At 38.7% G+C, this 21,364-nt stretch overlaps 4 protein-coding genes across 4 annotated transcripts in view; all 4 read right to left on the bottom strand.

The window, feature by feature from the left end:
- Positions 1-332: 332 nt before the first annotated feature.
- On the bottom strand, positions 333-5,504 carry LOC129362484 (heterogeneous nuclear ribonucleoprotein A/B-like). The gene is made up of 9 exons (XM_055034018.1): positions 5,399-5,504; positions 4,731-4,933; positions 2,952-3,120; positions 2,357-2,515; positions 2,128-2,259; positions 1,941-2,031; positions 1,687-1,842; positions 1,493-1,578; positions 333-1,070 (listed from the first exon to the last, which is right to left on the bottom strand). Exons 2-8 carry the CDS (start codon positions 4,916-4,918, stop codon positions 1,508-1,510), a joined length of 966 nt encoding a protein of 321 aa, XP_054889993.1. The 5' UTR covers positions 4,919-4,933; positions 5,399-5,504; the 3' UTR covers positions 333-1,070; positions 1,493-1,507.
- A 486-nt stretch (positions 5,505-5,990) lies between these two features.
- On the bottom strand, positions 5,991-9,128 carry nme5 (NME/NM23 family member 5). The gene is made up of 5 exons (XM_055034026.1): positions 8,803-9,128; positions 7,628-7,833; positions 7,253-7,353; positions 7,055-7,173; positions 5,991-6,968 (listed from the first exon to the last, which is right to left on the bottom strand). The coding sequence occupies exons 1-5, from the start codon at positions 8,923-8,925 to the stop codon at positions 6,906-6,908; spliced, it is 612 nt and encodes a 203-aa protein (XP_054890001.1). The 5' UTR covers positions 8,926-9,128; the 3' UTR covers positions 5,991-6,905.
- Positions 9,129-9,878: 750 nt separating this feature from the next.
- On the bottom strand, positions 9,879-13,296 carry rack1 (receptor for activated C kinase 1). Its single transcript, XM_055034028.1, has 8 exons — positions 13,076-13,296; positions 12,444-12,615; positions 11,481-11,628; positions 11,184-11,279; positions 10,887-10,997; positions 10,514-10,654; positions 10,215-10,325; positions 9,879-9,993 (listed from the first exon to the last, which is right to left on the bottom strand). The coding sequence occupies exons 1-8, from the start codon at positions 13,182-13,184 to the stop codon at positions 9,928-9,930; spliced, it is 954 nt and encodes a 317-aa protein (XP_054890003.1). The 5' UTR covers positions 13,185-13,296; the 3' UTR covers positions 9,879-9,927.
- Positions 13,297-14,789: 1,493 nt separating this feature from the next.
- LOC129362524 (collagen alpha-1(XXIII) chain) overlaps positions 14,790-21,364 on the bottom strand; it is a 143,590-nt gene continuing 137,015 nt past the window's right edge. The window contains exons 23-32 of the mRNA XM_055034072.1: positions 20,748-20,822; positions 20,643-20,669; positions 20,494-20,553; positions 20,343-20,414; positions 20,223-20,249; positions 20,082-20,135; positions 19,255-19,341; positions 18,877-18,975; positions 18,090-18,128; positions 14,790-17,347 (exon numbers count right to left, since the gene is read on the bottom strand). Of these exons, the coding sequence (XP_054890047.1) occupies positions 17,297-17,347; positions 18,090-18,128; positions 18,877-18,975; positions 19,255-19,341; positions 20,082-20,135; positions 20,223-20,249; positions 20,343-20,414; positions 20,494-20,553; positions 20,643-20,669; positions 20,748-20,822 (591 nt within the window). The 3' untranslated portion in view covers positions 14,790-17,296. The remainder of the gene's footprint in view (positions 17,348-18,089; positions 18,129-18,876; positions 18,976-19,254; positions 19,342-20,081; positions 20,136-20,222; positions 20,250-20,342; positions 20,415-20,493; positions 20,554-20,642; positions 20,670-20,747; positions 20,823-21,364) is intronic.

Consider the following 21,364-nt stretch of genomic DNA (forward strand, 5'->3'; position numbering starts at 1 on the left):
TGTTCTCTTGCCCACAGCAGCCATAATTTAAATAATGCAGCTTCATCATACGTATCCAAAACATATCAATACACAGTAGGCCCAGTTAAGCACTTACCAGACCATCTTTAACTGATGGATACATTGTTACAAAAGCTCAAGTGTTCCAGGTTCACATTAAGTGCGGTTGGGTATTAACAGGTAGAGAAGCCCTCTGCCACATCTCCTCAAACGGGAATCCAAGGAGATGTCATTACTCGAAGCAAAACATGCAAGCCAATCTACCTTTAACAGTACATTAAACAGGACATTTAACATTAACTTTACAAAAAAATAACCAAAAGATCCATGTGTAATATAAACCAAATTTTTATTTCTATCAATTTGCCCAAGACACTAGAGGAATGAGTATCCAGTGACAGAGGAGTTACCCTCTTACATTATAACAGGCTTGCGTTCAAGTTGAATAACACTAATAAAGCCACTTAAAAATTGCAGACATGGTGGGGAGAAACTTTCTTAAAAGCAAAAAAACCCAAAGAAATAAAACAAAAACGAAATAAATGCTGGTTGTTTTCTACAAGCCCCCGAAAGCACTCACTTGGCATCTTTTAAAGAACCCTTTGATTAGTGTAAATCCCTTTTTAAATCACTTCACCCCATATCTGAAGCCATGCAACTCATTTCCAACACTCAGCATGGGAGAACAGAACTAAAAATCTAGAAACACACAGAACAAAAAAGCAATATTGTTTTATTTGAGAGCTTTTCAAAGCTCTTTGCTCCTGCTCGTCTGTAATTCCAGTCGACATGTAAAAATACAACCATACAATACATTAGATTCAAAAAGGGTACCAAAAAGTACAGTAAAAATAACACTTCCATCACTGGAAATGTAAATGGACACAAAACAATATAAAATAAAAAAAAAAAAAAAAAAAAAAGTGGAAAAGTGACATTTGCTTCCCCAGTTCCTCACTTGATCTGTACAAATGGAGCATGAGTCCAAATTTCTGCCAACTCCAAAGGAAAAGCCAGAGCCCATGTTCGCTGTGGTCAGACCATGGATCTCTTTCTTATTTACTTTAGACCTTAGGAGGAAAAACACGGTGCTTTACGTTACTGAGATTTAACCGAGCGTGGCATGCAGTTACACAGAGACAGACAGGTGCATGAATGAATTTGACAAATAAAGTGAATGACAAACATTTTGGGACGGGAAGGGGGCGGGCGGGGGACACGGCTGCTAGCTGATCAGATCAGTCCTCATTTCTTTTCTGGACCACCACAAATCCTTACTGATCAAGTAGGCTTTGTAGAGATGCATCTCAAGATGGCAGACAGGTGGAATGAATCCATCTTTAATGATCCCAGACCCCTCATCACGCCCTACTATAACCCCACCACAATGGTTGAATGGATTTAGTGTAGATGGAGCTCTTTGTGGGGCCAAAAGGCACTAATGGTTATAGCTACGATCTCATACTACCACGGATGATGCAAGAATGCATACCTGCACTACGTGTGATCAGTATGGCTTGTAGCTACTCTGGTGGCCTCCACGTCTTGGAGTTTTCCCATAGCTTGTATTGCCCTGGTCTGGAGGACAAGAGAAAAAGGGACTGAGTTCTTCTGTACAACAAGGAGGACCAAGAAAATAAAGTTTCTCTCATTCAGTGTCTTTCCCTGGGGGCACTTATCGCTTACTGTAATCGTAGCCACCCCCATAGCCGTAATAACCAGCAGAGTAGTCATAGTTGCCATAGCCACCGTATCCATAGCCCTGCTGTCCATAACCATAGCCCTGGTTGTATCCCTGGTTCCAGTAGTTGTTGTATCCTTGATTCCAGTTCTGGCCCTGGCCTAGAAACAATAGGTGAGGCCTTCGTCACAACTCAGTTTCAGAGCAGATGGAGCTGAAAAGAGAACGAGGTTTCGCCAAATGTGATGGAATGCCTCACCTCCACGTCCCCTGCCACGGCCTCCGTATCCCCGGGCACCGTACTGCTGCTGCATGTAGACCTCTTTGGGCTGGGCAATTTTTATTTCACACTGTAAAAACAATAGCACAGGTTTTTGAGAGGAAGGACATTTTTTGAAATGTAGCCACCTGACACCAATCACCAGTAATCTGTCATAGGGTTTTACCTTGCTTCCACCGACGGTATGATACTTCTTCTCCATAACTTTCTTGACAGAAGGCTCCTCTTTATACGTAATAAATACAAATCCTCTCCTCTTCTCAGTCTTTGGATCTTGTGGAAGTTCAATTGTCTCAATCTACAAAAAAACCCAAAAAATACTTTGTGAAACAACCAGCAATTTCATGCTTGCTTACATTCTCAACCATCTGAAGTCAATAGAATGCTTGTTGTACCTCTCCAAAGGTCCCGAAGTATTCTTCGATGACTTCCTTGGCGGTGTCCGGGTTAAGGCCTCCAACAAAGATTTTCTTTACTGGCTCCTTCTTCATGGCCATAGCTCTCTTGGGGTCAATCTGTCTGCCGTCTAACCTGTGCTCCTTCTGCTCAAGAACCTGCAAAAGACAAACATTTGATATTAACCGCCACATGGAAATCATACAAACACTTCCAATAAGAACATTGCTTGTATTTTAGATTTATAATGATCCCCCCTCCCTATAACAAATAATCTGTTTCTGGAATTGGCTCATTTGAATATTTTTAAGGCAATATAAATCAACAGGTGTGTGTTATACTGTCTGCCATCAACAGCTTTATTTACTTCGTACATTTGAACAGCTAGTTATCAAAATTCATTTTGTGGTTTCCCCACTTGCATTTAAAGGTGTTTAAGTTAAATAACACTAATATAGAAGCAATGGAGTCATGCCAGATTAAAAACACAAAGTTAAAGTGTTTTTATAATTGAGGTAGGTGTTGAATTTAAATCAGTGATTCTAGAAAGTCTTACATTAATTCTAATGGAACTCATCTTGTGTCCTTCCTTACCTTGTCTACACTCGCCGAGTCCTTAAAGAGAATGAAGCCAAATCCCCTTGACCGACCCGTCTGCTGGTCCATCTTAATAGTGCAGTCTGTCACCTCTCCAAACTTTGAGAAGTAATCCTTCAGATCCTTTTTGCTTGTGTCCCAGCTTAGCCCGCCAACAAACATTTTGCTGAAAACAAAATAAAATACAAACATAGTTAGCCAAATGCACAGTGAGAATTACAGTGAATAGAGGATTTGGCTAAAAACTTGGACCACATTTCCACAAAATAAATAAGAGGTCAAATTTGTCAAACATTTAGGCAGACCAGATTACAGGTCTGCATAAGCTTTCGGTCACTTTACCTTTCCACTAAAGATCATCAAATTAGCCAGGAAATGAACATTTCTTCCCCATTCATTCTACTCTGCATGGTTGACATTACACTGAAAACAGTGTAAATAGAAGTGTATATATTTATACGAGTATACATCATTTATTAATACTTATTTAAAAAGTATAAATAACTTTTCACTTCAATATTTAATTGTGCATTTTCAGCCTGGATGCTAATATTATCATCCAACATGATTTTATTTTGTTAGGAAGTTGACATCTAATTTGTAGATTTAAATCCATACTTTGATTAGGACACCTTAACCCCTTCATTTAGTGTAATTTGAGCCTTTCAGGGGAAGGCTTGCAGGTCTGCCTAAGGTAATTGGCTCACTGTGTAACCAAAGTATTGAACCAAACCAATGGCTGTTTTTCTAACCAAGTGTTTTATTAAAATACATAATTTATTTATTCATAAATTATGGCAATTCCTTCCAGTTAAGAAGCACCAAAGTAGCTCCAGCCCATCACACGACCACCACCACGTTTGGCAGAAAGATCCATTCCTGAAATTCTATGTGCTTATGTCTACAACAGATGTGACGCACAACTTTCAGTTTCTCTTTAGTTTAGTCACTCTGCCGAACATCCTAAATCATAAATATGTCTTTTGGGTAACAAGATCTTGTGGATGCCATTTATCTCTCGTGTTGCGAGGCAAGTGAAGCTTTCAGTGCTTTGGACATTGCTTTGGGTTCTTTTGTCCCCCTGTGTTTAAGTTAGTGATGTTCAGATTTAGTATGCTAATTTAAGTAATTTCCTAAACCACCATCCTGGCATTAATAAGGCCTGGGTGTGGCTAACAGAATTAAACTTGGTTAGTGACAGTCAACAGAACATTTAATAAGGAGAAGCGAAACTTCTCTCATTGTTTTACACAAAAATAGATTGTTTTATTTACTTATCTCCGATATTAAAACTTTCTTGATAAACCGTTCTCACGTTTTGACCCTTTTCGTTTAATAATTTACACAAAAATTCTTAAATTTTTGCGTAAACTACTACACAAAAATTCCTGTGAAAATTATTATGCAGGAATTGTCCTAGGAAAAGGGGGCGGGGAAAAATATACATTATGTACACCATGTTCCAGCACATCTGTTGATCCAGCAACACATGGGGGAGGGGGCATACTTAGACGAAGCTTTAGAGGACGTTTACGACAACGCTTCGATAAATTAAAAGTTTGGAGTTTTGCAGAATATCAGACATGTAGCTGTAATCTTTCATCAGCTAGTATTGAATGGTTTAATCTCTGCTGTGACGCCCATCCCCCTCCCTCCACTCGGCACATGGCGCCAACAAAAGGCCGGCTGAACAAAGAAGCATAGTAGTAAAGCAACAGTGCTTATTATGGCTACCTTTTAAGCTGGAAACCCCCTAAAATGTCGACCTAAACTCACCCAGCGTCTTCTTCGCCCTTGCTGGCGTCGATCTGGCCGCCGTCCTGCGAGCTGCCGTCCGGATCGGTCTCCGCACCTTGTCCGCAGTCATTCTCGGCGCCGCCGTCGTTTCCTCCTCCGTTAAAATCGTCCTCCGCTTCGTGGCCGTTTTCCGACGTCTCCATGTACTGCTGCTCTGCCTCAGACATTTTGAACTTCTACGCCTGGGAAGCACAGAGACGGCTCGCGATGAGTCGCTTTCATAAGCGACGCTTTCACAAACACTCAGCCCTTGTGCGCTTCGCCATTTACTAGATGCCAATTTACGCTTTTCCCACCATTTTGACCGGCGACACTGCGCTTCACGCACTCACACAGGAAGACTGGCTGACATTTTAATGGCTCTTTTTGGTACTTTAAAGAGCAACCACCTACTATCTGCAGCGCTACCCATCTGGCAGCAAAGATTAGAAAACCTCCTGAATCATACTGATAAAGTCTGAATTGAAATTCGCAATTACGTAAGTCCGAGGCCGAGCTGCGCGAAACGTAGGCCGTTATTGCGCTGCAGCATTTATTTCACTGCGCTCGAAAACATTGAACAGTTCGAAGAAAATACACAACAAACTATGCGGCATCTGTCAATATCAAATACAAGCATGTTAGGAGAGAAACGAAGGTGTACTTACTGGTCGTACGGCCGAGGAGCTCTCTTCAAGATGGATTCTCCCACACGACGACAACTCGTGGTTGGTTTTTTAGAAGCGGCAAAGGGGGGGAAAATGCATTTATGCAAAGGAGCCATCTGATTGGTTACATTTGATTGTCATTCCCAGCGCTGACCAATCACAAACGGCGACTTTTTCTTCTTTCACAGAGTCGTTGACGCCCTCTTACAACACAGGAAGGAACTCAATGAACCTTTTTGAAGCGCTGGAAATTAGTTCCCCGGAGAAGTGAAATAGCCATCGCTATTTTATTTTTTATTTTTTACATGAAATACATCAACATAATCAATTTCATTTGACAAAAGGCACAAACCAATGATGTGTTGACATTATAGCAACCGCTCTGTAAGAGTAAAGAGAAAACAAATCAAGACGGGGCAAATAAACAGTAATTAAAATATTCTATGGATCTATTTGTGTCTTTAATAAAGCTGCTGCCTATGATATGCATGTATGGATTGAAAATGACTGTCACTTCTCTTTTAAAAACTTTCCAATGTAAGTTGATTTGATTATAAGAGGATACAATTTATTGAGATAGTAAACAAACCCCTTGAACATTATATTATTTTATTTATTTATTTTTTTACATTTTCTCACACGGCATGACAGACAGAAACTTCCCTTAATTTGATTGAGATTTTATGTAACAGGACAAGACAAAGCAGTGCAAACTTGTGAAGCAGCAGAAAAATTATAATTCATTTTCAAAGCGTTGTCATGTGAACAATGAGACTGAAGATTTCGACCATTTTTTGCATCATAGATAAAGTTCTGTCAGATTGGATGGAGAGCATGTATTGACCAACTTTTAAGTCTTTCTTCTGATTTTCGGTGAGATTTAGATAAGGGATTTGACTAGACCATATGAACATTAAGTGGCATAATTGTGAAACCGTCATGTTTTTCTTCTAATACAACATAGTTTATTTCTGTAACATCAATTCACTACACATGTCATCTTAAGGCATTTCAGCAAACAAAAAAAAAGAAAAAAAAGAGGCTATTTGGATTAGCTGTCCCTTCTCTGATACGAACAGCCATGTCTGGATCAGTGCTGATTTTGACAGAACATATTAATTCATTTTAACCATAGAGTTTTGATTAAAATCCTTTTTAGTTTTAGTGAGATTACTCAATTAAATTTATTGGAATTTTAAGGCTCTGCAAAGGATGATAAAAAGAGTTATTGCAAAACCATGTCAGTTGAAAATATGTTACAGTGTTTTATCTATTTCATTTTACAATATTGTTTTAGATATGGAGTTTAAACACACTGCTTAATCACTAATATCAACATGCTAGAAGAATTTTTTGATCTACAAGAGAAAATCAACAAAGCTCTTTACTGCTACCAAGTATCCATATATTTGCATATATGATACTGAACACATGAATTTGCCAGAAACAATCAAAAGGGAAAACAGCAATCAGGCTCCTGGATGTCACTTTTTATCTTCACTTTTTATCAACCATTATTTATTTTAGGCTGGCTTGGATCATTATTCAGTAGCCAGTCAGCAAGCCAAATCTAATGAGAAGAGAAAAGATGCACAAGCTCACAACGTTGTACTTATAATACAATACACTGCGTAAATACTGAGCATCAGGACTTACGCAGGGGCGGAGAGGCTTTTCCTTACAGAGCTCAGTAAGTCCACGCAGGAGAACGGGGATCACATTCATGCTCAAGTACTCTTCGGTTTGTTCTTTAGACTGAAAGGGTTCAATTATAGCTGCAGAGAGAAATCACAAGGAGATCAGCACTTCATACGCTTATGAGCAACAGTAATTTTGACAGAGCAAATTACGTACTGTTGGGAAACATAAATCTAATCTCCCTCACTGCTGCTAAAAACGAGTCGCTGCCATGAAGACCGTTCTTTAGGTCAGAAGTTCCGTATATTGCTCGAAGGCTGGAGAGAAAGAGACAGTAAGGCTTTGAAACAGAAACACCAGCAGCACATGGAGTCAAAAGAAAACAGCATTAAGCGAAAGGAAAACCAACAGATCTTCACAGCATTCAGACAATTCTGAGTACCACACTGCTGGACAAAAAAAGTATTTTAATTGACTATGTAATATCAAAATTATTCAGAAAAATTAAAGTGTAATAAATTAACCTCAAACAACATTGTTCTTCTAAAGAACTTACATAATTTATTTACACTGGAATTATTTGAGACTGACCTCTCTGGATATGATTCTTTGGCTACGGCCATGTTGTCAGGGCCGATCATGGACTTCCAGTGAGCGATGGCGTTGTGCCGAGCCAGTGTCATGACCACAATGGGGCCGGAGCTCATGAAGGCCGTCAGGCTGGGAAAGAAGAGCTTTCCGTACTGGTGTACGTAAAACTCACTGCATTGCTCAGGACTCAGCAGCAGCCTGCGCTTCTATCAAAAGGGACAATTCATTTCCAGACAGTTCAGCAAGACACATGGTTATGGTTTGTTCTCAACTTTGATGAGGACTGATGCAGATCGATTAAATGTCCATTTAGACAGATGAGACGCTTTTCCCCCCACTATTTCTTTAATTTATTAGATATATTGAATTGAATATTTCCAATCTCCACATTTCTCTTCATTCGTTTTTTATAAATATTAAGCTTGGAGAGAGACTAAAGAGAGTAATAAACATGTTGGAGGTTACATTTTAGGTCACAACTAATAAAAATAAATACCTGATTTTTTTTACATAATTAATTGAAAACAACAATCTTAAATTCAACTTTGGTATATTAATAATAATTAAAATATGTAACATTATAGTAATTTTGCAATTTGACATTTTTTCCCCTGTATTTATCATGATACAGATATCTTAAAAACGGCTTAAAAAGAGTACAGTAATCGTAAAAATGAAACCCCATTAAGAGAAAATGTAAACACACACACACACACACACACACACACACACACACACACACACACACACACACACACACACACACACACACACACAAACCTCTCTTTGAAAAACAACACAATGTGTTTTACCTAAATTACATTAAAACGAACTGAACTTTGGACCATCAGTTTTAAATGGTTGATAGAAATCTTATGTAAATACTGCCTCAGAACACAGGGATTACTAAACCTATCCTTTTCTTATACATTTACATTTAACATAACTGATCACCTCTGAATCATTCCTACGAAAAATTAAGCACCGTGTCTCTTTTACAACCCCTAGTGGCCGTCAGTGGAACTAGCACAAAAATATTGATCATCATCGCCCTCTAGTGGACATAGGGTATAAAGATAGAATACAGAGAAACACTAAAACAATAGAAGATTCTCTTTTAATCTGATTAGACTCCTACCCACAAAACATCCTCAATCTTTGATATTCCTACTAACCTGAAGGATCAAAAAACCTCCCTTCAGGATGACTTTCTCGATCTCCTCGGCTTGATGAACTACATCAGGTTTGATGATAGCCAGGGTTCTTTCAACATAAATACGTTGTAAAACCTCGTCCATTTTCCTGCGCGAGCTGACGCGAACATGCAACCTCTGCTGCTCTCAAACAGAAAATACACGCTGAATACGAAGTCTGTGAATAATTACACACGAACTAGGATTTGTAGCCAAATAACTGCTGAAGCAGACACATTAAAAAGAAATAGCGGTTGTTTGACTACTTTCTTGGTAATGTGGGTTGCTATGATACCAGACAACTACGGTACGCCACGTAGGACAACCCATGCCTTTTTCGAAAGACGTTTTTCTATAAGTTGAAATATTCAATAATAAAGCAAAAACGGTGAATAGCGTCATACAGTTTTAAATCTCCCAGGACTAAAGAATTCTGGAACATTTGTTTGGCGGGCAGGTGATTTAAATTTGTCTCAAAAAAGGAGAAATAAGATGTTATTGGTACTCTGAAGCTGATGTTCAACAATATTTTTTAAATAATCCTTGGAATGTGAATCAAAATTTGTAAAGTTGGCAGGTCTTTTTACCAACTACACACATTACTAACTTTTTAGCATCACAGGAAGTTTAGATTACATTTTAACACACATATATTCTCCAATAAGGTCTGAACATATAAATTCAGTACTTTTATTTCTTATTGATAACATCCTGATTTGGAGCACAAAATAACAGATCCACTTGGTTTGGTTCTTATCTTTATTCTACATTGCAGCCAATTTGCTTATCATTTACCTCAATGTCCGGGTTTGAGACCCATTACGACAAAGAAGGGCAAAAGGGCCACCAGTGGTGGGAGGAGGTCTTTCACGTGCCATACATTCAGATATTACTAGTCAATCTTTATTGACAAACTGGATGGATTGTTTTTAATGTTCCTTTAATGCTAACCAGTTCCGATGGTCAGGCAAAGTGGTAGAATAATGTATTTTTCAATTTGTGCAGCTCTATTTCCATATTAAAATGTACATTTACAAACAAAAAATTGAGACAGCATATATTTTCTTAAACAGTCTTTTTATTCAGATTTGCTTCTGCAAAGGGTTCTTATCGTGTTCCAATAGTGACCTGCCACACTCTGATCAGGTTGTCAGTGTAGCCAGCAAACAGGGTCTGTGGGGAAATAAAGGGTGAGAAGTTAACACTAGATATAAGAACAGCTTGTTAGATAATGGTGTTTTCTTTTCCCTAGCTCCCCTCATATTTGCAGGACTGTCAGCAGTGAACATCAGAATGAAAAGTGAATGGGTATAATCACCGGGGCCACAAGACTACAACAGCAAACATACAGTTAATCTGTCTGTAAAGTGCCTGAAGAGCTGAGAATCACATACCTGTCCATCAGCAGACCAAGCCAAGGAAGTACACTGTGGGGGTTCGGCCTTGCTGTTTGTGCTGATCACTTCCTGTCTCAGCTCATCCACAATGATCTTGCCTTCCAGATCCTGCAAGAAAACAAGAACCACGAGGGAGAAGATTTGGATCAGTTGCAATGCACTACGTCCTCCCTTAGAATAAAACTCTTGGATCAAAGCTCAGAAACAGCCTCTGATATCATCATTAAATGCAGCTAGCATGTATAAGTTTCATCACTGCCTATCCTAATCAGGAGATGTTAATCATGAGGACTCACCCAGATCTTGATGCTGGGGCCAGTGGCAGCACAGAGCCAGTAACGGTTGGGGCTGAAGCACAGGGCGTTGATGATGTCACCGCTATCCAGAGTGTAGAGGTGTTTGCCCTCATTCAGGTCCCACAGCATGGCCTGACCGTCCTGAGAACAGAGACAACACTTCAATGACCGATTCCCACCAATTCCACATGACCTTCGTCACCAACAACATCCACAGGTTTCACCGTCGCTCAGAAACAGCCTCTGGTATCATCACTATTTAACAGATGCATGTGTAGTTTTCCATCACAGCAAACCTGAAAGCCTAGTTTGATGTTCAGATCAAAATGAATACAGTAAACCATCTGATGATCTACAAGTAAAGGCAGGTTACCTTTCCACCAGATGCACACAGGGAGCCATCGGGAGAGACGGTCACCGTGTTCAGGTAGCCGGTGTGGCCGATGTGGTTGGTCTTCAGCTTGCAGTTGGCCAGGTTCCACACCTATAGGGGTCAGGACATCGGTCAGCTCGTTCACAATGACCACAACATCTGAAGTAGCTGAGTTTTCTGCTCTCATTAACTTAACAATCTCCTCAGAGAGTATGTAGGATAATACATGCAAACTGTTTTAAATCATTGAGCAAAAGTGCCATAAGCAGAAGAGAATCTTCAGATAAATCCACCCACCTTGACCATCTTGTCCCAGCCGCAGGAGACGATAATGGGGTTGCTGCTATTGGGGGAGAAGCGAACACAAGACACCCACTCAGTGTGGCCTTCATCCTGCAAAATAAAAATAAATCCTCAGCACATATCTAACATTAAAAAAAAAATCTACTTGAGTTTCTTGTTTAACAGCACGATTGAAATGTCATCTGAAGTTTCTGCTGACTATTCCACGTAGAGAATATGTTTGGTAAAACGTCAATTCACGCAAATTCTACAAAGGCTTCTTGCTACCCGTAACATCAGCTAGTGGCTCACCTGAATGGTGTACTTGCAGACTCCAAGCGTGTTCCACAGCTTGATGGTCTTGTCCCGAGAGCCAGACACAATCTGGCGGTTATCAGCGGAGAACGCCACGCTCAAAACATCCTTGTTGTGTCCAACAAACTGGCGGGTGGTGGCGCCGCTGTGGAGAAAGGAGCACAGCAGATCATGATCAACGGTTTCACAATTCAAGATATCCAACAAATTGTAACCAAAAAAAAAAAAAAAAAAAGATTACTTGTCTCTAAAATCCCAAGATTTTTCTTATTTTAAAAAGCTACACTAGAAAATTGAGTATTTTCTTGAGAACGATTTCTTCCTTTTTCCCCCAACACCTATAAACTAATTAAAATGACAAACAATAAGCATTCATTACATATGGTCAATCTAGAATAACTTACAAACCCCCTAGCCCCCAAAAAAGATTAGAAAGTTAATGCCAGACAGTTTTTAGATCATTGCAACCTTATTTGCAGATGCACTGAAACATTTTCTCTAATTCACCATATTTTAAGTTTCAACTGCTTCATAAACGCTGTACTTCAAAACTCGTGCAAGGCTAGTTTCCTAAGCTTAGTGAGTACCAATAGAGGAATACAAAACCTCTCTATCGCTGAGTCACTTATTTCTGTTTCGTTAGAAAATACCAGGACAATATTCATTAATCACACAGCATTTTTCCTGTTGAGTTAAATCAATGCATTTGTGGACTTAAATTCCAGGAAATCCATTATTTTCCATGTTTAAAAAGAAATAGGCAATGATGTAGGTCAACCGTGTCAAACTACAGTCCTCCAAAGCCAGGGTCCTTGTGTTAACAACTTATGCAGAGACCTGCTGGTAAACCAGTCACCTGACTCAGACTTGTTAAACTGGGGGAACATGTGAAATCATGCAGCACACGGACTACTGCAGGCTGGATTCGGACCCTTCGGGTGGAGGTGGACGAGAACTTACGTGGTAAGGTCCCACAGGCGCAGGGTCCCGTCCCAGGCTCCTGAGAGGGCAAACTGGCCATCTGAGGAGATGACAACATCACTCACGAAGTGAGAGTGACCCCTCAGGGAGCGCTGGGGGATGCCATAGTTGGTCTCATCACGGGTCAGTTTCCACATGATGATAGACTTGTCTGGGAAACAAAATAAACACACGGGATTCTTCACTCATGGGTGATCTCTACAAACCTGCACATATTTGCTGAGCTAGCATGGAGTACTTGCTCTTACGGAGCAGGAGACAAGAATACTGTAAGATACAAACATTTATTCTGTAGAAGTGGTGAGTTTATATGCATGTAGGAGTCTTCAGTCTGTTTAAGTCATATTAAAAGTACTGAAAAGTTAATTTTTGTTCAATATATGACGCCACATAGCATATGCTAACCAACATGGAGCCGTATATCCCCATTCATTTGAAAACTACTGAGTGTTAACAGAGATTAAATCTCTTCCGTGCTGTTTTTACAGTTCACTTGTCACATGTAATTCACCCCGTCTTCATACTGTTTTATCAAGCATTAGTTAAATGTGATGCTAACCGCACAATGCTAGCTGTAGCCATGTTGGCGGAGCCGGCGGGGGAAGCCTCACCTCGGGACGCCGACAGAATCATGTCGGGGTACTGGGGCGTAGTGGCGATCTGGGTGACCCATCCACTGTGGCCCTTCAGGGTCCCCCTCACTGTCATCTGTTCGGTCATTTTGGCGAGGTTTGTCGGTGCCTATCGCAAGGATGGATTCGGATTCTTGACAGGTTCGGGCAAACCTAAGTCCTCATCGCATCTAGGCACGGAGGAAAAGGAAGAACGTAACCGGATGCAAACGCTATCAGGGGGTGAGAACTCCGCAAAGGACTCTGGGATATGTTGTCTTTCCTCGTTTTGAAGTATAGGACTATTTAAGGCGAGGTTCTGAATAGTTTTTTTTTATTTCAAACGAGGAGTAGCAGGATTCTACGGAAGAGAATCCGGAAAAAAAAGAATTTTGAGATTAAAGTCAGAACTGTTTTATTTTATTTTCCACTGGTCCTAATCCTCTTCCGTAATATTCAGTTTTTACACACCAAAAATCAATGTAAAACTTCCACAAAACTACAAAGATGCTGAAACACTGAGTTCCTGTAAATCAAGGCAAAACTCCCACTTGCTTAGAGTCGCCTTTTATTCATAATAACTGCAACATTAATCAATATATTTTATGTATATTTGCTTGATGACTTTGATGATAGCCTTTGATAAAATGTAATGTTTATTGATTGTTTCATCATCTGTAGGTGTAGTATGTTTTTATGACGTAAATCACTTTGAAATGCCTTTGTTGGCTTAAAAGAGTTTCATTAGGGGCATTATTATTAAGTGTTATTTTATTTTATTTTCAGAAAATCCAAGAATCTGAAAAATTCCACAGTATTACAGGTTACAAAAAACTGCACAAAAACAGCATAGAAAAATATTTAGGTTTTTTTGCTCTATACTCTTGCTCTCACAGCTTTTATAGTGTCTTAGCACGTTCAGTCACCTCAATTGTCACATTACCTTTTATGTTCATTCACAGTCTGTCACAGTCTTCTGTTATCTTATTTAATGTACTATTTCCTTTCTTTAAAACGTACAAAAACAGAACCATTTTGGGTGCTGTTTGTATAAATAGACAACAGTATTACATTACATTCGCCAACTTTAGTTCTTGTCCTGCAGCCTTTAGCATTTATAATTCTCAGGGGATTAAAAGATAATTTCATTCAATCCAGTGTCATCTGAAGACATTTTAAATAGAAGTAAATGTTGAGAGGCCTAATATTTTCTGTTTATAGCAGGAAGGAATCCGTTGTTAGAAAGAAGTCTAATTTGATGTTTGTCCCACACGACAGGAGACACTGAAATCAAAACCTAAATATATGGTGGAAAGCTAACACTGCAACTCACCCTACACATCATTGGGAGACATATTGACGGCAACATCACTCTGGGGAGACTTTTGTTCAAAGTAATTTAATGCAGCGTCATTTCAGAAGAAAACCTGTTCGAAGTGTACACTGGTTTTGTTTATGTGGAGTAAATGGGTGCTGAATGCAAATACAAACCAAATCTTTCAAATTTTTATGCGTAAATAAGAAAACCATGTGTAATATTCACTCCATTTCACAAATAAGTGCTAAATGTATTGGTCTATCACATAAATCAATAAGCTACCCAGTATTTTGAAAATCCAGTTTCATAAAGGTTTCCTTGATCTTGCATCATTTGTTTTATTATTAAATATGAAAAGTGTTTCTTGTTGGTATGTTTTTGAATAAATCACAAAACAATCGTAAAACTTGACTTTATTGTCTACATGTTGGACTGACCATAGGTTGCTTTTTATCATATAATTGGACAAGTAATTACAAAAACACCTGAAATCCTTTACAACCAAATGCACAAACAAGCAACAATGCTCACAAAGTCAAACTAACACTGTAGGGTAAGATTGGATAAAATATAAAACTTTAATCACAAATCAACTTCATTATACCAAGAAAATAGTACTGAAAGAATCTGTGAAAGCAATAAACATAAAGCAGATAACCACCAGCTTATTTTGGCATAACATGAAATAATGTTTTTTTTTTTTTTTTAATTGACTCAAGTTTGACTACTTGAATTAAGAAAAATGGGAAGACTTCTCTTTCTTAAGTAGTTTTTCAGATCTGATTTTGTTCAGATTAAGATGTATAAACCTGATGCTTTCAGTCAAAAATCTGAACAGACTGACATGATGAACACATTCAAGAAACTCTTGAATGAGTAATTATTGCGTATTCAAGCACTACAGATCCTATTACTTGTCTGCATTAACACTTTTAACCACCAGTTCCTCTCAACACATATTTAAAATATCTCAGATTAATACAACTGCACAAATGCTCATGTTTAATACTGTGTACCCTCTCATTCTTTTTTTTTTTTTTGCAAATCTATTAGGGGCAAAAATTTAACTAAATCTGGTTGTATAAATGTGAATGTCCTGAATCAAAAAATCTGATTAATCTGAAATACAGTTCAAATATTCTAGAACTGGTTGCACCCTTGGCAATTTGTCACACCCCAATTTTTTTTCCATCACACACACAAAAGAAGACATTTTAATAAGAGTGAGTACAACTTTTAAATCCACACAAACATTTCCACTTTCAAATAAACCTGAACCAATTCAGGGAACTCTCCTTGAGACCGTAGTAACACTGAGACAGAAATATTTTTAAGTGTTAGAATACTGCGTGTAGTATAATGTAAAATGAAGGCAAAACATCAAATAACACATATCAATGTACACGGATTATATTTCCAATATGTTTCCAAACATCTCAGCATATTTCATGATCTATAAGTACAAAGCTGAACAAGCTCGACTTAAAACAGGTTGTTGAAAAGTCTGCAGATGTGTGTTTTAAAAGACAGTGAATCAGTGGCGTTTTTTTTTTTTAATTCGGTCATATTGGTAGTTACCCAGGGAGACATTAGAAAGGGGTGGCATAAGCACCTCTTTTCTGTAGGTTGAGGATTAGATAAGTTTATTGTTTTTACATATTTACTGTCAATGAAGAATTATCCCCCCCTGCTTGTTGCTGAAAGTAGGAGTATTCTACATGCTTTGTGCAGGACTGTATATTATCCAGGAAAGGAAGTTTAGTGTTCTTGATTTTAATTGGTCTGAGGTAGCAGAGGGGGGTTTACCATGGGTGCCATGAATTCAAAAACCGCCACTGTTCATGATAAAGATTTGCAAAAAAAAAAAAAAAAAAGTACTGAAGCACCAAGAAATGAGTCCGTCTGAGAAAGATTTGTTGACAATATCACACAAAATGAATGTCACCTGATAACAAAGATAGTTTTTGTTGCAAATGAAAAAAAAAATCCATACAGCAAAACAAAAAACAACAACTCTGGGACACATATCGCTGAGATACAGTCAAAGTTGAAACCAGTGAAGAATTATTGCATATATAATCGTTTTGAATGACATTATTAAGTACTTGTTCTTCTTAAATTCAAAGCTAAAGATAATTCACAAATATATAGAAAAGAAAAAAAAAAAAAAACAACAACACACATTTAAGTCAGCAGCAAAAAAACTTCTACTGTTGTCCAAAATACTGTAAGTAGCAATCTTCGATGATTCGAAGGCCATCAGCTGAAGACGCTTATTTCCCTCGGCAACACTGATTGATCCAAAATACTGCAAACGGTTCCTTCAAATTTTACTCGGCAATCAAACCAATACACAGGAATGCAAACTGTAACTGGAGAAAAATAAAAACAATATGCAAAACTAATACAACACACAAAATGTAAGCTTTACATTAGTTGACTTAATGCTGTTTTGAAGGGATTTTATATGTAAATAATGCTTACTGCAAAATAAAAATTAATATTCTGTATTGTCAAGGTTTGAATGGAAGTCCCACATGCTTTCAGGGTGCTAAACAACACTGCCATGCACTAATATTTTACAACAATCTCATACGACATATTATTATAACAAATTATCTGCCCAGTAATTCCCTTCCTTATGTGCCAGGGACGTCAGTGACTCCCAGAAAACTTGAACTGGTTATCAAGCTATCGCGCAACATCATCAGCAACAGGTTTCTTTCCCATCAGAGGTGAATGTGGAAATGCAGAGTTCTGTCGCCCCCTCCTGGAGAGTCTCTGTAATGCAAGATCTGAGCGTGACGCAGAGGCATCAGAAATGAAGCTCTTCAGTAAAAGCCCTTTTGTTTCACTCTCTCTGCCCATTTGTGTGTCCTCTCCCCGTCGGGGCTGCGTTTGTCTCAGGGCTGAGAGAGACGCTTACGTTTGAGCTTCTGCCTCACCATTTCCTCCTTGTAGAAAACACACACAGAGAGAGGACAAGAGAGCACTGACTCTAAACTCCTCCGTAAAAAAAAAAAAAAATTCCATCCCTTCGAACATCCATCCATCGGTGAGATTTGCACACACCATCATACAGCCACTATGCCACTTGTGGTTACCACACGTCAGTCACACTTTGTTAGCGAGGCACTCTTCTACTCCAACAGTGACATTTGCATTTGGACTGTCCTTCAAGCTAAAAGTCCCACTGCCAGTTCATGGCTGCTTTCACGCTGCATTGTGAGTTTACAAAAAGGCTAAAAATGTCCTTGTTCTTTATCTTTCAATATATTATATAATAGGATTTTATTTTTTAAAAAAGGGAGGAAAAAGAGGTCGTTGGGGTAGTACACAGCTGCAAAATATACCATATCAATATGTACAGGTCCCATGCTGCTGGTTAGTCATCACTGCAAAAAAAACAAAGAAAAAAAAAACAAACACAAAAAATAGCAAAGACTGATTAGCTTTTAAGTTAAAAATTAAGCAAGATATACATGCTTTATCATTATTATAAACTCAAAAGCACAGATTAATATACTTACAAATTGTCTCTGTGTTAAATTAGAGTCAGTATGTGTAAAGTCAGTTGAAAAGTCATTTGTGTATACTTTGACTGTGCTCTCTACTCCCTAACTGCACCTTTAACGAGCTCAAAGGTGACGACTCAGAACTGCATAAATTATTAAAAATGAAAATTCAAATGCTCACCTTATGCAAACAGCCTGGTATTGGAAGCCCATCATGTCCCTGCAGGCGAGACCATAGGTGTAAAGTTAATGTTAGCAACTTAGTGGTTTTGTAAAGTCAAACAACTGTAATAGTGCTGCAAATCGTTTTAACTTTAAACGGACAGAGCTCAAAATAACACTTTATTTTGGTAAATATCAGAGACTAAAGCACCTTTCACATTTCCGGGTAAAAATGAGTAAAAATCCCTGAAATAAATAATTTTTTTAGTGTAGAAACATAATATCGCATTTAAAATATCAAAAAATTCAGCAAAGGTGACGACTCAGAACTGCAAAAATTATCCAAAAAATGTTTAATATTTTTTTTTCTATTTGAAAACAATTCCATATTAAAAAAGAATTTTTTGCTTTAAAAAAATTCCATATGCCACAACCATTAAATCGATAATATATATTTATTAATATTTTTGTAATGTCTACTGTCTTTTTAAGTTCAGAAAAGGAATGTTTAATGAATAATTCATCTTCTTGTTACCCACAGTTATAGATGTGACATCAGAAAGTCCCATCTTTTTTAGCTGCTGTCAGGTTTTATAGTATACTTAACCTCAACATATAGTCAGTGCATATTGCAACCATAACTATTTACTATCTGAGAATAGATAAGGTTATGATGATATAGGACTATGCAGGTTATAGTTTGACTAAAGAAAAAAAAAAGGAAAAATAAATAAATAAAACGAGACATGATAGATGAAAAGTAAGTGAACATAAGGAGGTAGAGTAAAGAGAGAAAAATACTGTACCACAGGACAGGGGGCCTCAGGGCCAGAAGGAGGAAGAGGAGCAGTTTCAGGAGAAGAAAGCCCTGCCTTCACAGAGTGACCTTTACTCTCATCACAGGCCTGTGAGAGGATGCCAGTCACACATTTACAGCCATAAGAGGAAACTCAAAGAAAATGATAGGATAAATACTGAGAGCGAAGCACAGAATACAGAAAACACAAAAGATCTTTAAAGAAGAATAGAACAGATTAAGAGAATATCAGGTATCACAGAGCATGTGTGTGTGTGTGTGTGTGTGTGTGTGTCTGTGTGTGTGTGTGTGTGTGTGTGTGTGTGTGTGTGTGTGTGTGTGTGTGTGTGTGTGTGTGTGTGTGTGTGTATCCAGGATGAGTTCATACCACAGGACAGGGTTGGTCCAGTCCTGGAGGACCTTGTTCTCCCTTGTTACCCTTCAGACCTCTCTTCCCGACTGTCCCTCTGTCACCCTGAGGCATGAAGAAGCCAGAAGTCAGACCCAGAGAACGAAAAACAAACTAAGCTGCATAGATAATAGGATGAAATTATAACACTAAAGTAACAAAATATTACATTAGTAACTAAAAAGAATAGGAAAACTTCTGTTTCAGTAAATTTATTAGTGGGGAGAAAGTTTGGAATAGCTTTTCAACAGGAACAACCAATGACAACTTCTGGTTTCTGAAACAGGTTGTGATGTGATGATTTATAACGAGGGTCTATTTATCCAGGGTTTTTGGAAGAAGAAAAAAACCCCAAACAAAGCAGGCCCACAGCATCACAGATCCTCCACCAAACTTAAAAGGTTCAACAAGGTGATTTTCCACATATTCATCCTTTATTTGAGGCCAAAAGCACCTGGATATTTGTAAAAGAACCTCAACTTGGAATCATCTGGCCAAAGGAAATGCTTTCAGTTAAAACCCCAATAGCATTTAGAAAACTTCATGGTGTTATGCACGTATGGTAATAAAGCAGGAAATAGTTTCCCCAATGTCGTTTTTTCACCAAATACTTCAGTTGCATTTCATGTAAAGGCATTATTAGGACAAGAAATAGTTATGGCAGCTGTAATTTAGTTTGAAAGAGCAATTTCTTTTTGAGGGATTTCTCCTTTTCTCAGTAAATGTTCCGTATTTAAAGGTAAGCTACGTCTTTGTTTTTCTAAACGAATCAAAAATACGTCTGCGTCTGCACAATCTAAACTAACCTTGTCTCCTTTTTCTCCTCGTTCACCTTTGTCTCCTCTCAGACCCGGAAAACCCTGAATGAAGAAAAGATGAGGAGGTTCAACAGACGTTTGAGTCGAGGTAAAAACAACCATCAACTAAATTCACTTCGACAAACTCACATCCAGTCCCGGCTCCCCTGGTCGGCCCTGCAGACACACATTTGAAAATCGCCCTTGTTATTTTGAACAGAAATCAAATGAGGTTTATAAAACATATATTGCAGCTTATTATTGATTTACCTTTTCCCCCTTTGCACCGGGAAGGCCCACTAACCCAGGAGCCCCAGGTGGGCCCTGGTGGCCGTCCAGCCCCTGCAGATGAACGTAAACAATCGGTGCTGCGTGACACAAACGACTTATTTGTATGAATATTGGCAAATATGTCACTTACCTTGTATCCAGGAGACCCGTGCTCCCCTTTCTCTCCCTTGATCCCAGCTCCTGGTTCGCCCTGCGTTGTGACAGCACAGCCGTTAAAATCCCAGCATGTTTCCTCAGCCTCCGTTCCACACACAAAACACACAGGCATCTCAGGCTTACCTTAGGACCGGGCATACCATGCAGACCCTGAAAAAACATCACTCGTCAGTATCCGTGCCTGCAGGAATTCAGGTACTGCACTGGGGTGTGGATGTAAATACTCACCATGGATCCTGGGGACCCGGGTATTCCTGGAGGGCCAGGGGGACCAGGAGGGCCCGGCTGAGAGATCATCTGAATCTGATGAGGGGAAAAAAGTGAGAAAGGTGGGAGGGATTGATAACGTTTGTGTCAAGAGCGGATGTGATTTTGAATCTTTGAATTGCAGCTCTGACGAAACGCAGCACAGAACAGCGTTTTTGTTTCCATGGCAAAAACAAAAAGCTGACGAGGAGATGAGGTGGCGCTAAAAACAGGACAAGCCTTTGAAATGAAAAAAAAAAAAACTGCTAGAGGCTGCCAATGGTTGATCTAAGAACATTCAAGTGTTTGAATGGCCCGGTACAGAATAACACTTTATGACACTGAATCTAAATGAGAATCCATGAAAAAGACTTAAAATTTGCTGTTTTGCAGACGCTCTCCATCCAGTCTGACTGTGTTTGAGCTTTTTTGGAAAGAAGACCGAAAAATTGAGACGATTTGTTTGGGAGACACCTGTGCACACTAATTTATGTCAGTTTAAATTTTTTTAACTGCAACATACCTTTAAAACTATTTTTCCTCCCATTTTAAAAATGTTCACTACTTTGTGTTGGTCTATCAAATAAATATACTGAGGA

Source organism: Poeciliopsis prolifica, unplaced genomic scaffold (genome assembly GCF_027474105.1).
Source record: "Poeciliopsis prolifica strain line A6 unplaced genomic scaffold, Auburn_PproV2 SCAFFOLD009, whole genome shotgun sequence".
Classification (NCBI taxonomy): domain Eukaryota; kingdom Metazoa; phylum Chordata; class Actinopteri; order Cyprinodontiformes; family Poeciliidae; genus Poeciliopsis; species Poeciliopsis prolifica.

Coding starts and splice junctions, on each gene's coding strand:
- LOC129362484 (XM_055034018.1), bottom strand. CDS start 4,918: ATGTCTGAGGCAGAGCAGCAGTACATGGAGACGTCGGAAAACGGCCAC. Junction 2,516..2,951: donor ACTCGGCGAGTGTAGACAAG/GTAAGGAAGGAC, acceptor TGTCTTTTGCAG/GTTCTTGAGCAGAAGGAGCA. Junction 2,260..2,356: donor ACTTCGGGACCTTTGGAGAG/GTACAACAAGCA, acceptor GTTTTTTTGTAG/ATTGAGACAATTGAACTTCC.
- rack1 (XM_055034028.1), bottom strand. CDS start 13,184: ATGACCGAACAGATGACAGTGAGGGGGACCCTGAAGGGCCACAGTGGA. Junction 11,280..11,480: donor TCTGCAAGTACACCATTCAG/GTGAGCCACTAG, acceptor TTTATTTTGCAG/GATGAAGGCCACACTGAGTG. Junction 10,655..10,886: donor TGTGTGCATCTGGTGGAAAG/GTAACCTGCCTT, acceptor CTCTGTTCTCAG/GACGGTCAGGCCATGCTGTG.
- nme5 (XM_055034026.1), bottom strand. CDS start 8,925: ATGGACGAGGTTTTACAACGTATTTATGTTGAAAGAACCCTGGCTATC. Junction 7,354..7,627: donor AAAGAATCATATCCAGAGAG/GTCAGTCTCAAA, acceptor CTTTCTCTCCAG/CCTTCGAGCAATATACGGAA. Junction 7,174..7,252: donor TAGATTTATGTTTCCCAACA/GTACGTAATTTG, acceptor TTCTCTCTGCAG/CTATAATTGAACCCTTTCAG.